General features: G+C 36.0%; 1 protein-coding gene across 9 annotated transcripts in view; it reads right to left on the reverse strand.

The window, feature by feature from the left end:
• GOLGB1 (golgin B1) overlaps window positions 1-20,811 on the reverse strand; it is a 98,257-nt gene that overhangs the window by 61,986 nt on the left and 15,460 nt on the right. For 7 of the 9 annotated variants that reach the window (XM_025875025.2, XM_025875006.2, XM_073894227.1 and 4 more), the window contains exons 2-5: window positions 12,240-12,334; window positions 11,278-11,430; window positions 10,914-11,066; window positions 2,219-2,347 (exon numbers count right to left, since the gene is read on the reverse strand). In XM_025875025.2, coding sequence (XP_025730810.1) covers window positions 2,219-2,347; window positions 10,914-11,066; window positions 11,278-11,430; window positions 12,240-12,332 — 528 coding nt within the window. In that variant the 5' untranslated portion in view covers window positions 12,333-12,334. Of the gene's footprint in view, window positions 1-2,218; window positions 2,348-10,913; window positions 11,067-11,277; window positions 11,431-12,239; window positions 12,335-20,811 lie in introns of those variants that run through there. The other 2 variants (XM_073894253.1, XM_025875017.2) reach the window with 2 other exon arrangements.

The raw sequence follows: 20,811 nt of genomic DNA on the forward strand, positions 1-20,811 counted from the left end.
TAATTATCAGAATTATTTGTCAGAGGAAGACAGAAGCAATAGTAGCATTTTTCAACTTTTCTGAATCCTCACATAGAAACAGACAATACAACTAAATACTAAAACCAAAAACCCACGGACAATATTTATAATAAAATTAGGAAGGTAGTCCCCAAAACCCCAAATATAAGCAGGCAGAGCAAACCACCAAAAGGCACAAGACCTGCATGGTATTAGAGTCTATGCAAGAGGAAGCAGGCAGCAACAGAGCAACATTAATGGCCTTGAGAACAGGAAAACCCCCAAATAGCCAACAAGTTCTTACTGGAAAGCACGGCTGGCCAATCTTAGAACAGCAGCTTAAATTGGCAGGGCTTCCCCATTCTCCAATACTGGGTAAATGCAAGGGGTCCACAGTAAGAAGGACTAAAAAGCTACAACAACTTAGTTCCTCTGAATTCTCAAAACTGCCTCATCAGAGCTGTCTTCTAAGACATGGACCAGAAATAAGAAGAAACTTCTAGGAGTGAAATAAAAATTATGCAGAATAGAGGTAACAGAAACAGAAGAAAAAGGTCTATACACATGCTGTATAATTCATTATCAACTAGCCACATGTGGCTCCAGAGGGCTTGAAATATGCCTAATGCAAATGAAGAGTTTAATTATTAATATTACTTAATTTTAATTAATTGAACTATAAATTATTTTCCCATTAAATACTACATTTCACTTTATTGTATAATGTCAAATACTCTTAAATTATTATACAAGTAACAAGAATGCATGCTGTTCCTAGTATTACAATAAACACACTGCCTTACCTAGTCAATGTCAGTGGATTCATTCAGTTTGAATGATTTTTTCCTACACACTCATATAACATTGTAATGTATTTATCTGAATACTTTATGCAGATAGCATGAGTCACAGTTGATACTTAAATAGATCATTAGAAAAATGATGTTTCAGCCCTGGGTTCAGTTATTGGAAAGCTTTTAAATATGTCTGGAACAACATGAGTATATGAGTCTATTTTCTCAACTGGAAATTTTATGGAATCTAAACAGAGAAGAATTTCCAATGAGAATTTAATAATCCAAATTGAGATATAATGTAAAAATACACACCAAATTTCAGACAGTGCAAAAAAAAAGAAAAAGTAAAATAACATAAAAATAATTATTCTATTAATCTCACAAGTATATTTTGAATATATTGGACTACATGAAATACTTGTTAAAATTAATTTTACCTGTTTCTGCTACAAAACTTTGAATTATACATGTGGCTTACATTATATTACTATTGGACAATGTTGGTATAGGCCAAAGTGAAGGGCAGGAGGAAGAAAACCAGGAAATCTCAGAAATCCAGCTGCCAAATCTTTGGACACAATACAAAAAAACAACAAAAGAGAGAGGTCTGTTAAGTAAAGAAAAGTTTTCCTGAACCAAGCCTCCTTCCAAAAGTTTAGAAAAATTAACTGCCTACAAAAATAAGGAATATAAAAGGATCGCGATCAAATTTCATACAAAGTTAAGGAGAACAACATGCTTAAAGGTGATAACAGACCAGAGGTATGTTCAAAAAAACAAATCAAAACTGCAATCTATCTCAAAAGGTGTTAAGAAATTAAGAAAATTATGCAAGACACAGAAAAACAGCATAATCAGAATCAGAAAAATCAGAAATAAGGTGACTGATATTAGGGAAAATTTGATATAGAAGAAAAAATTTCATAAAAAGAAGTCTAAACAAGAGGTAACACAAAAGTAAACAAACACAACACAGAATGCCTTAAGTGAAGGACAAAAAAAAAGAAGAAACTGTAAAATGAAGAAAGAAATAAAAAGGAATTGAGAGTGACAAATATTAAAGATAATCAAAGAACGAACATACAGATAATAGAAGTCCCTAGAAAAGAAAACAGACCAAATACCACAAGCTATATAATTTAAGAAAAACTTTTTTGAAATAAAAATATGTGAAACCATATATTAAAAGAGTATAACTGGGTATCCACAAATATCAACCAAGAATGGCAAACACCAATTACTAGACTTAGGCAGGAAGGAAAGGAAGTTGGTGAGAGAAGGAAAGGGAAAAAGAAAGTAAACTGATACATACAGAGATAAATATCTGTTGGCCATCTAAAAAATGTATTTGTCATATAATAATCCATTGGGCCTTAGTGATTCATCAACCTAATGACTATGAGGTGACTTAACACCCCTACCTGTGTAGTTTGCTCTGCCTGTGCCTGGGAAAGTTGGGCTTGCAAACAGCTAATTAGTTCCTCCTTCTCCTGGAGTTTATGTTTTATCTTTTCTACTTCTGTCTCTTCCTTTGTAGAACTCTTATCATGCTGAAAATGAAGGAGATAAAGTCATTTACTTAAAAGAACTATAATTAACACATATTCGATCTTTTGTTCTAACTTGCCCCATATAACCATTTGATTATAGTTTTATAAATGGGAGCAAGAAATAACACCTGACCTAACAACCAGGAAGGAATCTTAAGCATTTTCCCATTTTAGTATGGACAAGTAGCTCCTATTAGATTCATCCTCCCTCAGATAACAGCTATCAACTCCGGACATGACAGAAAAATAGCTACTTGAAAATGCTAGATGGCAGCCAAAAGCAGGAAGATCCTGGAAGGGAGTCAATATTTGGAAGAAATGACACGAAGTTTCCCTTTTTTATGGTTTTTAGTCTGAGGACAAAACCAGTCAGCACCACACAGGACTAAAACTTAATAGAAAACTTAGTCCCATTGCCTTGAAGAACTAAAGGACAGAATTCAGGAAAGCACAGGAGCTGTTAAGTGAGGAGCAAAACATCATACAAGACCCAGTAAGAGGAAATCCAAATCTTTCAAGTCTATTTTTTTTCCCAAAAGCTTTTCCTCAGACTGAACCAGATTCTCCCTCCCTACTGAATTCACCACCCTCAAATGAACCAAGTCTGCTAGAACTACACAAAATAATTTTATACTCTCTTCTACATAATATTGGTCAAGCATCTGAGAATTACCCTCATCTCTTCAACTATACTTTTCAGAGAATATGTAGCTCTGTAATGGGTATACAAGAGTATAAAGCTGCCATGACTCATTGCTCAAACATAGAAATCATTTGATTCGACCCTCTTATTTAACAGAGGGAGGAAATGAAGCTCTAAGTGTTGATTTCTTTAAGGTGTCAGGCCTTAAAAAAAAAAAAAAGCAGAGTATAAAATAGGTAATTTAAGAGGAGGAGGGAAGATGGTGGAAGAGTAGAGGACCCTCGTTTCATCTGCTCTCTTGACTTCAGCTAGGTATCAAATCATTCTGAACACCTGTGAATTCAACCTGAGATCTAAGAAAAGAATTGCTGCAATTCTACAAATAGAAAATCTATTTTTTTGCAGGGTAGGAGGTGCGGAGAAGTGAATCGGGATATATTGGAAGATAAACTGAGGGGGAGGGAACCTTAGGAAGCCAACTACTGGAAAGTGATATAGCAGCAGAGTGCAAAATCAGAACTTTTAGAAGTCTGCTCCTGTGAGGGACGTCCCTGCCTGAAAGATGCTCGGGTGGCAAAGTGGGACAGAATCCTAGACAGGACAGTGTGCTCTCAGGATCCCAGGGTCACAGAAAGAATGGGTGTGTGTGTGTGCAGCAGAGGTCCCAAGCCTTGCAGCGGGGAAGCCAGCTACAATTAGCAAGCCCCAGAGTGGCCTCTCAACTCGGTGTTGCCATAAACATAACTACGGCACTGTGGGTCGACCACTCTCCAAGCAGGAGTACAGCAAGCAGCAAAACCGCTGCAAGACCCTGCTTCTTCCCCAGGCAGGAGCAGCGTGGGTGCACGCATGATGGGGTAACCGCTCCCTGAGCAGGGGCCCAGAAAGCAGATAGCCTGGTGGGACCGCCCCCCCTCCCCTGGGAGGATTTGTGCAGGGGTGCACCACAGGAGTCTGCAGGTTGGCACACACAATACGGATTGACTGCTTTTCCATGGGGGTGCACTGAAGAGTGGGGGCCCTGATCTTCAGCTCCAGGGCTGGAGTTCGGGGTGCCACCATTTTTTTTTCACGCTCTAAAGCAGCATGAAAAGCCTGAAGGGAACAAAAGCCACATAAAGCAACCCAAAGCAGCTTACACTGAGCCCGGTCCCATGGCAAGGGGTGGTGCAACTCTGCCCAGGCAGAGACACCTGAGAATCAGTGCAAAAGGCCCTTCTTCCAGAGGGCCAGCAGGAACATCAGGCTAAAACCAAGTTTAAAGATCACACAGAAACTGAAAAATTCCTGCACTGGGGGAAAACAGTATATAGAACTCAAGGTTTTTTCCCTCACAATTCTTTAGTCTTTCAGTTTAAAATTTTCTTTTTCTTTTTTCCTTTTCAACTAACTTATTTTATCAACTCTCTTTAAATCTTTTTTTAATTTCCATTTTTACATTTACATTTTACAGATATATTCTTCATTTTATACTTCCTTTTACTATATTCAATTTTATTTTAGTGCATATATATGTTTTTCTTTATTTACAATTTTGGGATCAAGTATCTTGTAACAAACAGACCAAAATAAACCCAGGACCAAGTATATCACCCTGTACTATCTACCTGTTTGATTATAGTCTCTCTTTTTCTGCCCCCCCGCCCTTTTTTTTTCTTTTTTGGTTTCTGATCTCTTCTGATTTGCCTAGTGTATATTTCGCTGGGGTCATAATTGATATTTTTATTTTTTATTTCTTTTTTGTTCTCTTGTTCATCTATTCTTCTCTGGACAAAAAGACCAGAAGGAAAAACTGCCAGAAAAAAGAACAAGAGGAAGTAATCACTGCCACAGGCTTTATAAATATGGATATTAGCAAGATGTCAGAGCTAGAATTCAGAACAATTATAAAGATAGCAGCTGGGCTTGAAAAAAGCATAGAAGACACTAGAGAATCCCTTTCTGGAAAAACAAAAGAAATAAGATCTAATCAGGTTGAAATAAAAAATGGTATTGATGAGATACAATCAACAATGGAGGCTCTTACTGCTAGGATAAATGAGGCAGAAGAGAGAATAAGTGATAGAGAAGATAAAGTTATAGAGAATAAAGAAACCAAGCAAAAGTGAGATAAACAATTACTGGACCATGAGGGGAGAATTCAAGAGATCAGCAACACCATAAAGTGAAACAATATTAGAATTATTGTGGTTCTAGAGGAAGAAGAAAGAGAGAGAGGGGCAGAAGGTATTTGGAGCAAACTATAGTGGAGAACATCCCTAATCTGGGGAAAGAAACAGGCATCCAAGTCCAAGAGGCACAGAAAACCCCCCTCAAAATCAATAAAAATAGGTCAACACCCCAACATATAATAGTGAAACTTGCAAATCTCAGAGACAAAGAGAAAATCCTGAAAGCAGTTCGGGACAAGGGGTCCATAATCTACAGGGGTAGGAACATTAGACTGGCAGCAGACCTATCCACAGAGACCTGGCAGGCCAGAAAGGACTGGCATGATATATTCAGGGTGTTAAATGATATAGCAGCAGAAGAATACTTTATACAGATACTTATACAGCCAAGAATACTTTATACAGATAGGACATCATTCAAAATAGGAGAGATAAAAAGCTTCCAGGGCAAATGGAAACTAAAAGAATTTGTGATCACCAAACCAGCCCTCTAAGAAATATTACAAGGGATCTTTTAAGCGAAGAGAGAGCCCAAAAGTAACACAGATCAGAAAGGAACAGAGACAATATACAGAAACAGTGATTTTTACAGGTAATACAATGGCACTAAATTTGTATCTTTCAACAGGTACTCTGAATGTAAATGTAAATAGTTCAGTCAAAAGAAAGAAGGTATCAGATTGGATAAAAAAGCAAGACCCATCCATATGCTATCTATAAGAGACTCATTTTAGACCCAAAGACACCTCCAGATTTAAAGTGAGGGGGTGGAAAACCATTTATCATGCTAATGGACATCAAAAGAAAGCTGGGGTGGCAATCCTTATATCAGACAAATTAGATTTTAAACTGAAGACTGTATAGATGAGGAAGGAAACTCGTCATAATTAAAGGGAGTATCCAACAAGAAGATCTAACAATTGTAAATATTTATGCCCCTAACATGGGAGTAGCCAATTATAAGCCAATTAATAACAAAATTGAAGAAACACATCAACAATAATACAATAATAGTAGGGGGCTTTAACACCCCACTCACTGCAATGGGCAGATAATCTAAGCAGAAGACCAACAAGGAAACAGGGCTTTGAATGACACACTGGACCAGATGGACTTCACAGATATATTCAGAGCATTTCATCCTAAAGCAGCAGAATACACATTCTTCTTGAGTGCACATAGAACATTCTCCAGAACAGATCACATACTGCGCCACAAATCAGATCTCAACCAGTACCAGAAGATTGGGATCATTCCTTGCATATTTTCAGACCACAATGCTTTGAAACTGGAACTCAATCACAAGAAGAAATTTGGAAAGAACTCAAATACATGGAGGCTAAAGAGCATCCTACTAAAGAATGAATGGGTCAACCAGGAAATTAAAGGAATTAAAAAAAAATTCATGGAAACAAATGAAAATGAAAACACAACTATTCAAAACCTTTGGGATGCAGCAAAGGGGGTTTTAAGAAGAAGTATACAGCAATACAAGCCTTTCTCAAGAAACAAGGAAGGTCTCAAATACACAACCTAACCTTACAACTAAAGGAGCTGGGGAAAGAACAGCAAATAAAGCCTAAACCTAGCAGAAGAGAAATAATAAAGATCAGAGAAGAAATCAATGAAATACAAACCAGAAGAACAGAACAGATCAACAAAACTAGGAGCTGGTTCTTTGAAAGAGTTAGTAAGACTGATCCTGGCCAGACTTAAAAAGAAAAGAGAAAGCACCCAAATAAATAAAATCATGAATGAAGAGGAGAAATCACAACCAACACCAGAGAAATACAAACAATTATAAGTGCAACTATATGCCAACAAATTAGGCAACCTGGAAGAAATGGATGCATTCCTAGAGATGTATAAACTACCAAAACTGAACCAGAAAGAAAGAGAAAACCTGAACAGACCCATAACAAGCAAGGAAATTGAAGCAGTAATCAAAAATTTCCCAACAAACAAGAGTCCACAGCCAGATGGCTTCCCAGAGGAATTCACCAAACACTTAAAGAACTAATACCTATTCTTCTGAAACTGTTTAAAAAAAGAAATGGAAGGAAAACTTCAAACTTGTTCTATGAGACCAGCATTACCTTGATCCCAAAACCAAAGATCTCACCAAAAAGGAGAATTTCAGACCAATATCCCATTTGAACATGGATGCAAAAATTCTCACCAAAATACTAGCCAATACGATCCAATTGAAGATTATTCACCACGACCAAGTGGGATTTAGTCCTGGGCTGCAAGGGTGCAAGGGTGGTTCAACATCCACAAATCAATGTGATACACTACATAAATAAAAGAAAGAACAAGAACCATATGATCCTCTCAACAGATGCACAAAAAGCATTTGACAAAGTACAGCATACTTTCTTGATGAAAACTCTTCCCATTGTAGGGACAGAGGGTACATGCCTCAGTAACATAAAAGCCATCTATGAAAAGCCCACAGTGAATATCATTCTCAAAGGAGAAAAACTGAGAGCTTTTCTCCTAAGGTAGGAACATGGCAGGGATGTTCACTATCACCACTGCTGTCCAACATGGTACTAGAAGTCCTAGCCTGAGCAATCAGACAACAGAAAGAAATAAAGGCATCCGAATCAGCAAAGAAGAAGTCAAACTCTCACTCTTCGCAGATGACATGATACTCTATGTGGAAAATCCAAAAGACTACACACCAAAATTGCTAGAACTCATATAGGAATTCAACAAAGTGGGAGAATATAAAATCAATGCACCGAAATCAGTTGCATTTCTATACACTGAGACGGAAGAAACAGAAATTAAGGAATGAATCCCATTTACAATTGCACACAAAACTGTAAGATACCTAGGAATAAACTTCACCAAAGAGGTAAAGCATCTGTACTCTAAAAACTACAGAACACTTATGATAGAAATTGAGGAAGACACAAAGAAATGGAAAAACATTCCATGCTCATGGATTAGAAGAATACATATTGTTAAAATATCTATGCTACCCAGAGCAATCTACACATTCAACGCAATTCCTATCAAAATACCATCGACATTTTTCACAGAGCTGGAACAAATAATCCTAAAATTTGTATGGAACCAGAAAAGACCCCAAATAGCCAGGGGAATGTTGAAAAAGAAAACCAAACCTGGTGGTATCACAATACTGGACTTCAAGTTAAATTACAAAGCTGTAATCATTAAGACAATACAGTACTGGCACAAAAACAGACACATAGATCAATGGAACAGAATGGAGGACCCAGAAATGGACCCTCAACTCTATGGTCAACTAATCTTCGACAAAGCAGGAAGGAATATCCAATGGAAAAAGGACAGTCCTTTGAATAAATGGTGTTGGGAAAATTGGACAGTCACATGTAGAAGAACGAAACTGGACCATTTTCTTACACCATACACAAAGATAAACTCAAAATGGATGAAAGACCTAAACGTGAGACAGGAGTCCATCAAAATTCTAGAGAACACAGGCAGCAACTTTTTCAACCTCAGCTGCAGCAACTTCTTGCTAAACACGTCTCCAAAGGCAAGGAAAACTAAAGCAAAAAAGAACTATTGGAACTTAATCTAGTTAAAAACTTCTGCACAGCAAAGGAAACAGTCACCAAAACTAAAAGGCAACCGACGGAATGGGAGAAGGTATTTGCAAATGACATATCAGATAAAGGGCTAGTATCCAAGATCTAAAATTAACAAGTCAGGAAATGACAGATGTTGAGGATGCAGAGAAGGGGGAACCCTCCTACATTGTTGGTGGGAATGCAAGCTGGTGAAGCCACTCTGGAAAACAGTATGGAGTTCCTCAAAATGTTGAAAATAGAGCTACCCTACAACCCAGCAATTGCACTACTGGGTATTTACCCCAAAGATACAAATGTAGTGTTCTGAAGGAGCACCTGCACCCCAAAGTTTACAGCAGCAATGTCCACAATAGCCAAACTATGGAAAGAGCCCAGATGTCCATAGAAAGTAGAATGGATAAAGAACATGTGGCATATGGAATATTACTCAGCCATCAAAAAAATGAAATCTTGACATTTGCAACGATGTGGATGGAACCAGAGGGTATTATGCTAAGCGAAATAAGTCAATCAGAGAAAGACAATGATCATATGATCTCACCGATATGTGGAATTTGAGAAACAAGGCAGAGGACCAAAGGGGAAGGGAGGGAAAACTGAATGGGAAGTCATCAGAGAGGGAGACAAACCATGAAAGACTCTTAACTATAGGAAACAAACTGAGGGTTGCTGGAGGAGAGCTGGGTGGGGGGATGCGGTAACTGGGTGATGGGCATTAAAGAGGACACGTGATGTGATGAGCACTGGGTGTTATACGCAACTGATGAATTATTGAACTGTACATCTGAAACTAATGATGAGTACATCATCATTAGTTGGCTAATTGAATTTAAATTAATAAAAGATAAAATAAAATACATAACTTAAAAATCACAGTAGGGAGACAGTTAGAAGAAACAAAGCAACATGGGGAGAGACAGGCTGGTACCACAGCTACAAGAAGAAAGAATTACCAGAGGAAGAACCAAGAAGTAAGAAAAGAATCAAGATGAACAAATTATTTGAGAAGAATGAGAAAGCTTCTAAAATAAGCTTTCTAAAATAAGCTTTGAGAAGTTAAATAAAGCTATTAATCAGGGAAAGTAATTTCTTCTGAGCATTAGATGCAGAATGGAAAGACTAATCAGGGTACTAGGAAACTAACCAGTGACCCTAGTGTTGTGCCTACAGAATCAATTACAACCTTATTTCCCAAGAACTAAAAACACTGAGATAAGAATACTAGTGAATGAGCATTAAGGAGGGCACATGATGTGATGAGCACTGGGTGTTATATGCAACTGATGAATTGAACTCTACATCTGAAACTAATGATGTACTATATGTTGGCTAACTGAATTTAAATTAAAAAAAAAGAATACTAGTGAATCAAAGAGTAAAACAAGGTATAATTTAAAAAATAAAAGTTAATAAATTTCTTATGCAGAGTTAAGTCTAGGCCAATTGCAGTATGCACATGTGATTTGCCAGCCTCCATATATTCTATACCAAACTCCAAAAAACTGAAGATTCTTGTTCACTAAATGGCTGACTGAATGTGAATATTTGGGATTTAACCCCATACAGGAAATTAATGAAAATGAGTATTGGGACAATACTCTATTTCTCAAAAGGCACCAATTTCCTTACTCTTCTCTCTAACCCCGACCTTAAATTATTTTGCTGTGGCAGTCATAAACCTAGAACGCACCACTTACAGGAACCCCAAGGCAATCTAGTTGATTCAGTTACAATGCATGAAACTTTAATCCACTACTCTGTGGCTATATGAGGACACAGAATATTCTGTGTCAAGTCACTAAATTAAAGAATTCAGAGGTGGCAGAAACCTTACAGATCACCTAGTTTAATCTTCTAACCAAAGATAAAATCCCTCCATAAAGTATGTGCCTCTCCTATCCAAATGCCTCGCTGTGGTATTTACTTGTCCTGTTAGCCTTTTTTAATTCTCTGAAAGTCTAGGTCACATTTCATTTCTATATTTTCTGTTGGCCTTTTATTCTCTGTGTGTGACCCAGAGCCCAGCTAGACTGCAAACTCAATAAGAAAGGACAGCATTTAGTGCTGCACTACTTTAACTTCGTAAATTTTTGTGATTAGTGAATATCTGCTATCATGGGAGGCATTTCCACTCAGAAAATGTGCAGTGTATCCCATTACCATACCTTGGAGAGTTGCTCCTCTGCCTGAGGTTCTGTAGGCAGAACAGTCCCTCCTTGTGCCTTCATTTCTTCTATGTGTTTATTCAAAGAAGTTAATTTGGCCTTAGCATGAAGTTTTAGTTTTTTTATTTTGTTATCAGCAGCTTTTCTTTCTTCCTGTCAGAGAACAATGACAGTAAATATATAAATGTTTATTCATCACGTGCCTGATACATAACAAAAGTTAATTCTCAGGAGGCATCATCTTACAGTATTAGGGAAATAAGAATCACACTCTCCAATAATCTAAGTGAAAAGAAAAATCTAAGTGAATGTTGTGTCTGTCTTTTATCAAATGCTTGGCAAGAAAGGACAAAAACCATGGTACCTGTAGAACTTCATCTTTTTGCTGCAACTGAATGTCCTTCTCTCTAATGATTTCTTTTAGCTCCACCACCAACTGCTCAGCATAAGCCAGGCGCTCCAGAACATCCTCTTGTGTCCTATCGTTAAATTCCATGTCAGATTCTTGGGGTAATGCCTAGTATTTAGACAAAAAGTTGCCAATGCATCAAGGGAAAAATACTAGTGGCCAAAAAAGAGTTTCTTCATTCCAACTTCATCTTATCTTTTGCCCATCTCATTTCCATTCTTAATTATTATTGGATCTGAGTTGGAAAGATTTCTTATCATCATAGCCATTAAAATATATTGAGTATTTTGGAAGTGTTAAGCATTTCACAAACAAAACATTATCTCATTTATGATATCCTAATTTTACCAAAGAGAAAAATAAAAGGAAGCAAAGATAACAAACTATTAAGTGGAAGAGCCCAAAATTTAAATTTAAGACAGCAGTTGAATAAAATTCTCTTAACCACTAGGCAATACTGCTTGTCTTTCAGAAAATTAAAGGACTTCTTTTGATTCCTCATGTGGCTATCAAAAAATATAATATAAACTGTAAGAGAAGTGTAGATAAATTTACAATAGCAAACATATTTTCAAACCTGAAAGGTGCCCCAGTTCTGCCACTTATCATTCAATCCTTTCCTAGTGAACAGGATATACACCTGAGAAGAAGGTAAAACAATCTAGCACTAAACAAGGCTCAAGGGACAAATGAAAAAGATCTTTCCAATCTCATCCAGGACTTGATTCCCATCACTGTGGCTCATATACTACAAACTTACAGGAGAAGGATCATTTATAAATTATCAGTATTTTTCTTAATCCTCTCTTCCACCTAGCAAAATGGAGGCTGCTCAAAACCTTCTATCTTAAACTCTTTCCCTCAGAAGAACATGGAATATATGTCTCATCAGTTTAATTCAGAATAGAGCTACTCACAGGGTCTAGGGAAGCCCTCATATTCTGATCAGTGTCATCTCCTGATAATTCGTGCAAAACAACATTTGCTAATCCTGACAATCGGCTCAGCATTTCTGCAAGAAAAGAAAACATAACAATCAATAAAATGGATACAGGCTTCCCTTGTACTGGTAACTATATTATCTATAAGCGAAATAAACTGTACAGGTGATATATATTAGACACAGACAATAGCCTGATGATATCTTTAAAAATACATTTGAGTATGTACAGTATAGTCACACAATGTTCTTTTCAGTGGCAACTGCACTGCACTTCAATTACCACCACTAACATTTTCTAAATAAAATATATAATTGTTTAGTGGCAAATAATATTTTTAAAGTTATCTTTAATCCCTTTTCTTTCACTATAACTTCATTTACAAACATGAACTTCTAACATTCCTTCCCCGGCCAGAAGGTTATTCTCTCCTACTTTGCCAAATAAACCCATGATGCAGCAAAATTTTTCTTTTTATGTGCCCCCATGAACCCCATTCTTTCAGGAGGGTTTCCTGATAAACCATGTGGTTTTGCTAAAATTTAAATATGATATTTGTTCAAATGTACAGCATTAAATTCACATATTAGAAAAGAAGGAAAAGGGATTTACCTCAGCAACCTATGCTGCTTCTGTATGAAATCACAAAAAGAAGAGCTAATTAAAACAAATATAAGCAAACAAAAAAGAAATTAAGATCAGAGCTGAAACTAATAAAATTGAAAACAGAAAAAATAGAGAAAATCAGTAAAACCAAAAGTTGGTTCTTAGAGAATGGGTTCAATCTTAAATGACCTAGAACTTAACATTGACCTCTATATGAAAGAGAGGTTATATACACATCTAGTGGTAACCTTATATCAAAAACCACTAATAAATATGCAAAGAATAAAGAGAAAGAAATCCAAATGTATCACTAAAGAAAATCAGCAAACCATAAGAGAAAGACAAGAAAGGATCAGAGAAAAGCTCCAGAAACATCCACAAAACAAGTAATAAAACGTCAATAAATACATATCTGTCAGCAATTATTCTGAATGTAAATGGACCAAACGCTCCAACCAAAAGACACAAGGTGCAGAATGGATAAAAACAATAAATAAGACCCATCTATATGCTGCCAACAAGAGACTCACTTCAGACCTAAAGACACATGCAGGTTGAAAGTGAGGGAATGAAGAAATATTTATCATGCAAATGGATGTCAAAAGAAAGCTGAAGTGGAAATAGTTATATCAGACAAAGTGGACTTTAAAACAGAGAATATATATAGCAAGAGACAATGAATGACAGTATATAATAATAAAGGAGACAATCCAACAAGAAGACATAACAATTGTAAATATTTATGCACCCACCTAGGAGCATCCAAATACATAAAACAATTAATAACAAACATAAAGGAACTAATCCATAATAATACAATAATAGGGGACTTTAACAACCCACTTACATCAATGGACAGATCATCTAAACAGAAAACCAACAAGGAAACAATGGCTTTAAATGACACACTGGAACAGTGTGTGTGTAAATGGATGATGGGCATTAAAGAGGGCACTTGTATGTTATATGCAAGTGATAAATCACTAAATTCTAACCCAGTTTCAGGGTTATATATTAATACTGCACTATATATTAACTGACTTGAATTTAAATAAAATCTTGAAAGGAAAAAAAATCTTGAAAAGAAACAAACGAACTGGACCACTTTCTTACACCATTCAAAAAATAAATTTAAAGTGAAATAAAGACTTAAATGTGAGACCTGAAACCATAAAAATCCTAGAACACAGGCAGTAACCTCTTTGGCCATAGCAACTTTTTTCTAGATATGTCTCCTGAGAAAAGGGAAAACAAGCAAAAATAAACAATTGGGACTACATCAAAATAAAAAATTTCTGTACATCAAACGAACATCAACAAAACTAAATGGCAACTTGCAGAATGGGAGAAGATACTTGCAAATGACATATCCAATAAAGGGTTAGTATCCGAAATATATAAAGAACTTATAAAATTCAACACCCAAAAACCAAATAATCTGATTAAAAAATGGGCAGAAAACATGAAGAGACATTTTTCCAAAGAAGACATAGAGATGGCCAACAGACACATGAAAAGATGCTCATCATTACTTACCATAAAGAAAATGCAAATCAAAACCATAATGAGGGCGCCTGAGTGGCTCAGTTGGTTAAGCAACTGCCTTCGGCTCAGGTCATGATCCTGGAGTCCTGGGATCGAGTCCCGCATCGGGCTCCCTGCTCAGCGGGGAGTCCACTTCTCCCTCTCCCGCTCTCCCCTCTTATGTACTCTCTCTCTCTCATATTCTCTCTCTCAAATAAAAATAAAAATCTTAAAAAAAAACCATAATGAGATATCACTTGTCAGAATAGTTAAAATCAACAACACAAGAAACAATAGTTGTTGGCAAGGATGTGGAGAAAAAGGAATCTTCTTGCACTGTTGATGGAATACTAACTGATGCAGCCACTCTGGAAAACAGTATGGAGGTTCCTCAAAAAGTTAAAAATAGAACTACCCTACAATCCAGCAATTACACTACTAGGTATTTACCCAAAGGATATAAAAACACTAATTCAAAGGGATTCATGTAACCCTTTGTTTATTTACAATAGTGAAGATACGAAAGCAGCCCAAGTGTCCATCAATTGATATATGGATAAAGAAAATGTGGTATATATATAAAATAGAATATTATTCAGTCATAAAAAAAAGAATGGAATCTTGCCATTTGCAATGACATGGATGGAGCTAGGGAGCATAATGCTAAGTGAAATAAGTCAGTCAGAGAAAGACAAATACCATATGATATCACTCATATATAGAATCTAAGAAACAAAACAAATGACCAAAGAGGAGAAAAAGAGAGAAAGACAAAGAAACAGACTCTTAATCATAGAGAACAAACTGATGGTTGCCAGAGGCAAGGTGGGGGAGAGGGGTGATGGTTAATTAGGTGATGGGGATTAAGGAGTACACTTGTCGTGATAAGTACTGGGTCATATAAGGAAATGCTTAATCCCTATATTGTACACCTGAAACTAATATAACACTACATGTTAGCTAGGTGGAATTAAAATATAAACTTTTTTTAAAAAGTTGGTTTTTTGAAAAGATAAAAAAAAATTGATAAAGCTCTAGTCAGATTGACCAAGAAAAAAAAGAGAAGACACAAACTATCAATACCAATTATGAGAAAGGAGACATCACTATAGATCTAACATACATTAAAATATTGTAACACTACAAATAACTCTATGCCCATAAATTCATCAACATAGAAAAAATGGGACAATTCCTTAAAAGACACAAGCTAACAAAACTCATTATAGAAGAAAAAGACAACCTAAATACACACACACATATACACATACACTGACACATTCCTTATTTATTATTTACTTATTTATTCATTCAGATCAGTGTCAATGGCTAGTCCATAAAATCTTTGAAAGTGAAATTATTAATACTTTGTTAGGAAAAATCAAAACAGAACTGTACTGTGCATAGCACTAGCATAAGTAATTATGCTAAATTTTATGTTTAATGATAAAATGTTTAATGATAAAATGTTATTTGGCCTTTAAAAGCCTCAACAGGGAGAAATATAAGAGCTCTTGTACAAAATAAGCACTTGAATAAACACCAATTTCTGCTAAAGTTTTCTTCTACTCTGAGTAGTAATAATGTTTAGGGCAATCGTGGTCCTTAATTAAGAAAGAAGTGGTGAGGAGTTTGTTTCTATAACAGGTTACCTTGGATAACCTAACTAGCATATCACATTTAGAAAAGATGTGTGAAACAGGAAAGGAAAAAGAAAACCACTCCTCGAAGGGCAACATACGGCCATGTATTAGTATATATAACTACTAGAAAGACAACATAGGCTCACATTTAAGTATATAGGACCATATATAACCACTCATTCAAGCTGTGAAATTCATAACTATGGTCAGTTAAAAAAAAAAAATCACAACTCAGCATTATATAGACTAAACTTTCTTTTCAACTCTAGAGATTGAATTTTCTATAATAATCATTAATGAAGAAAATGAACACCAAAACTAAAGAGTCTTTATTAGGCACAGAGATTTGCATTAATCAAAGAAAGTCATAGCAGAACCTAATTTATCAAGCAGATTCACTTTATCTTCAGATTTTTCAGACCACATTAGGAACAAGCACACACGCATCAACCAACTGATGGGACTCTGAGAAGATGGGAGTAGGAGACATTGTGGATCTTCCCGAATTCCCACATAAAAACTGACAAAGCAACTAGGTAAGAAAATTAAAACCTATATACAGCCTTTACAAAAAAAACAAAAACTATGTGACAAAGTTTTCCAAACTCTAAAATAAACATGGATATAGACAAACCACCAACAGCCACAAGATCTGCATGTCCTTGCTGTTCATGTGGGAGGAAGAGGGAAGTGAAGGGGGGGGTGGCAGAATGTTCCACCCCTACTATGCCATTTTGGCATAAAGATTATCTTGAGCTAAAGGCACTTGAAAAACAGCAGGTACAAGAAGGATGCTCTGACCTCCCCTTTTTCTTCCTGAAAGCAAGATATAAAACCCTGTATGGAAGATGTCCTCCCTATATTAGGAGGAAAGTAACATTCTTATCTCCAGGGATGGGGAGTTAAGGCCAAAGGAATCTGTAAAAACAAATCTTGTATGTGAATCCTTATCTTCCTAGTCACTTCTCCATGATTAACTACCCCTTTGCTTTGTATCATTATCACAGTTTACTGCTCTCTGTCCAACTCAATATTTAAGTGTTCTATTCTAACTGATTCTTTTGGTCTTCATTTCTTTATGAGGGCTCCAGTGTCACTTAAAATTTATACTAAATAAATCTGTATGCTTTTCCTGTTAATCTGTCCTATGTAAATTTAATTCTTAGGCCCAGTAAAAACCTTAAAGGGATAGAGGTAAAATAATGCTCCCCTACAGAAGCTATAAGAATGTGACAAACAGGATACCAAGAGAACCACAAAAGAGCTAGTGGGTATTCACTGGAAAATGTCCTGAGCCAATTAAAGAACAGCAACTGAAAAAGGAAGGCATATCCTTACTCCAATAGCAACTAAGTGCAAGGAAAGTGCAAGGTCTGAAATGGCTAAAGAGTCTGGGCCCCATGAACACTCAAAACTGAAGAGTCGAGGCTCTCTTTCAGAACAGGCTAAAGAGTCTGGGCCCCATGAACACTCAAAACTGAAGAGTCGAGGCTCTCTTTCAGAACAGGGCCTCTACTGAGAGTAGAATCAAGATTCATCAAGACAGGGTCAACAGAGAACAAAGGAAGACCCAGATAAAGAGTGAGCTGGGGATACTGGAAAAACAGTCTGGAAATCTCAGAAATCCAATGGCCACATTTTGAACCAACACTGGAAAACAATGTAAGAGGAAGCTCTGCAAAGTTAGAAAAGCTACCCAAAATAAATCTCCTAAAAATTCAGCAATATTAACATAAAATGAGCACCTGAAAAGTAACACAATTTCCATACAAAGTTATTATAAGAAAAAAGAGCAAAATAATATCCATACAGAAAATGGAAGCATGTCAAAGAGCCATGCTCAAAATAACTCAGAACTACAACCTACTAAATCAACCAAAAGGACTAAAAGGCATTAAAAATTATATAAGACATGAAAAGCCATACATCAGAAGTTGAAAAACCCAGGAAGACAGCAAGAGAAGAAAGGAACAAAGGAAACACAAAATAGTCAGAAAACTATTAACAAAATGGCAACAGTAAGTCCTTTCAATAATTACATGAAATTTAAATGTATTAAATTATCCAATCAAAAGACATGGAGTGCCTGAATGGATTTAAAAAACAATATCCAGGCGCCTGGGTTGGCTCAGTGAAGTGTCTGCCTTCAGCTCAGGTCATGATCTCAGGGTCCTGGGATCGAGCCCCACATCGGGCTCCCTGCTTGGTGGGGAGCCTGCTTCTCCCTCTCCCTCTGCCACTCCCCCTGTTTGTGCTCTCTCTCACTCACTCTCTCTCAAATAAAGAAAATCTTTAAAATAAATAAACAAACAAACAATATCCAACTATATGCGCCCTACAAGAGACTCACTTTGGTCCAAGGTTACAGACAGGCTGAAAAGTGAAGGGATGGAAAAATATATCCCATGCAAATGGTAACCAAAAGAAAGCAAGGGTAACTATATTTTTAAAAGACAAAATAGACTTTTAGTCAAAAACTGTCATGAGAGAGAGAGAGTTTTTTAGAATAGTTTGGGAAGGATTGGCATTAATTCTTCTTTAAACATTTTTTAGAATTCACTTAGTGAAGCCATCAAGTTCTGGGCATTTCTTTATTGAGAGGCTTTTGGTTACTGATTCAATCTCTTTATGTTATTGGTTTGTTCAGGTGTTCTGTTTCTTGTGATTCAGTGTTGGGAGGTTGTATGTTTCTAGGAATTCATCCATTTCTTGCATATAATTATTCATGGTTGTCTTTTATGATTCCTTGTATTTCTGCGTTATCAGTGTAGTGTCTCCGTCATTTATAATTTTACTCATTGAATCTTTTCTCTTAGTCTAGCTAAAGGTTTGTCAATTTTATCTTTTCAAAAAGCAGTTTTGTTGAAAAAGTTTTGTCTTTTCTATTATTTTTCTAATCTCTATCTCCTTTATTTCTGCTCTGATATTTGTTATTTCCTTCCTTCTGCTTTCACCTTAGTTTGTTCTTTTCCTGGTTACTTGAAGTGTCAAGTATTTAAGATCTTTCATTTTTTTTTTGAAAATCTTTATTTAAGATCTTTCATTTTTCTTAATGTAGGAGTCTATCTCCATAAATTTCCCTCTTAAAACTGCTTTTGCTGCATCTCATTAACTTTCCATAGGTATGTCATGTTTTCATTTGTCTCAATATAATTTTTTATTTCTTTTTTGTTTTTTTTTCTTTGACTCATTGGTTCAGGAGCATGTTGTTTAATTTCCACATATTTGTGAATTTTCCAGTTTTCTTCTTGTCTTGTTTTGTTTTGGAGGTTTTTTTGCATATGGAATAGTAATTTTATTTCTTCTTTTATGTTCTTTTTTTTGAGATTTAAAAAAAAATTTAATTCCAGTTAACAATCATACAGTGTTGTATTGGTTTCAGGTGTACAATATGGTGACTCAACAATTCCATATATCACCCAGAACTTGATGGCTTCACTAAAGTGAATTCTAAAAAATGTTTAAAGAAGAATTAATGCCAATCCTTCTCAAAATATTCTTTAAAAAACTGAAGAAGAGGAAACACTTTCAAAGTCATTTTATGAGGACAGCATCACCTGAATACTGAATCCAGAGAAGGACACTACAATAAAATTATAGGTCAGTATCCCTGATAAAATAGATACAAAAATCCTCAACAAAATACTAGCATACCCAATTCAACATCACATGAAAAGAATCATACACCATGTCAAGTAGGATGTATTCCTAAGATGCAAGGATGGTTCAACATCCACAAATCAATAAATGTGATGCACTACATTAAGAGAATGAAGGATAAATGTCACATGATCATCTCAAGAGATGCAGAAAAAAATTTTTTAAAAATTCAATATCCTTGCATGATAAAAACTGTCAACCAATTAGGTACAGAAGGAATGTACCTCAATATAATCAAGACCATATACAACAAGCCCAAAATTAACATCACATTCAATGGCAAAAAAGCTAAAAGCTTTTCCTCTAAAATCAGATATAAGGATGCCCATTCTTACCACTTCTATTCAATGTAGTACTAGAAGTCCTAGCCAGATCAATTAGGCAACGAAATGAAATACAAGGCATCCAAATCAGAAAGAAGTAAATTGTCTCTGTTTACAGAAAACATGATCTTACATATAGGAAACCCTAAAAACTCCACCAAAAAATTATTACAACTAGGGGTGTCTGGATGACTCAGTTGGATGAGCTTCCAATTCTTGATTTTGGCTCATGTCATGTTCTCAGGGGTGTGGGATCAAGGCCTGCATCAGGCTCTGCACTCAGCATGGAGTCTGCTTGAGTTTCTCTCCCTCTGCCCCTCCCCTTGTTTATCCCTTTTCTCTCTCTCTTTCTCTCAAATAAATAAATCTTTTTTAAAAATTATTACAACTAATAAACGAATTCAATAAAGTTGCAGGATATAAAATCAATATATAAAAATTATTGTTTCTGGGGCACCTGGGTGGCTCAGTCGTTAAGTGTCTGCCTTCAGCTCAGGTCATGATCCCAGGGTCCTGGGATCAAGCCCCGCATCAGGCTCCCTGCTTGGCGGGAAGCCTGCTTCTCCCTCTCCCACTCCCCCTGCTTGTGTTCCCTCTCTCGCTGTGTCTCTGTCAAATAAATAAACTCTTTAAAAAATATATATTGTTTCTATATACTAACAACAAACTATCCCTCCCAAATTTAGAAAATAATCCCACTTATAATAGCATTTTAAAAAATAAAGTACTTAGGAATAAATTTAACTAAGGAGGTAAAAGATCTGTACACTGAAAACTGTAACACATTAATAA

Source organism: Callorhinus ursinus, unplaced genomic scaffold (assembly GCF_003265705.2).
Source record: "Callorhinus ursinus isolate GAN/ISIS: 27379988/994484 unplaced genomic scaffold, GSC_fseal_2.0 scaffold1, whole genome shotgun sequence".
Classification (NCBI taxonomy): domain Eukaryota; kingdom Metazoa; phylum Chordata; class Mammalia; order Carnivora; family Otariidae; genus Callorhinus; species Callorhinus ursinus.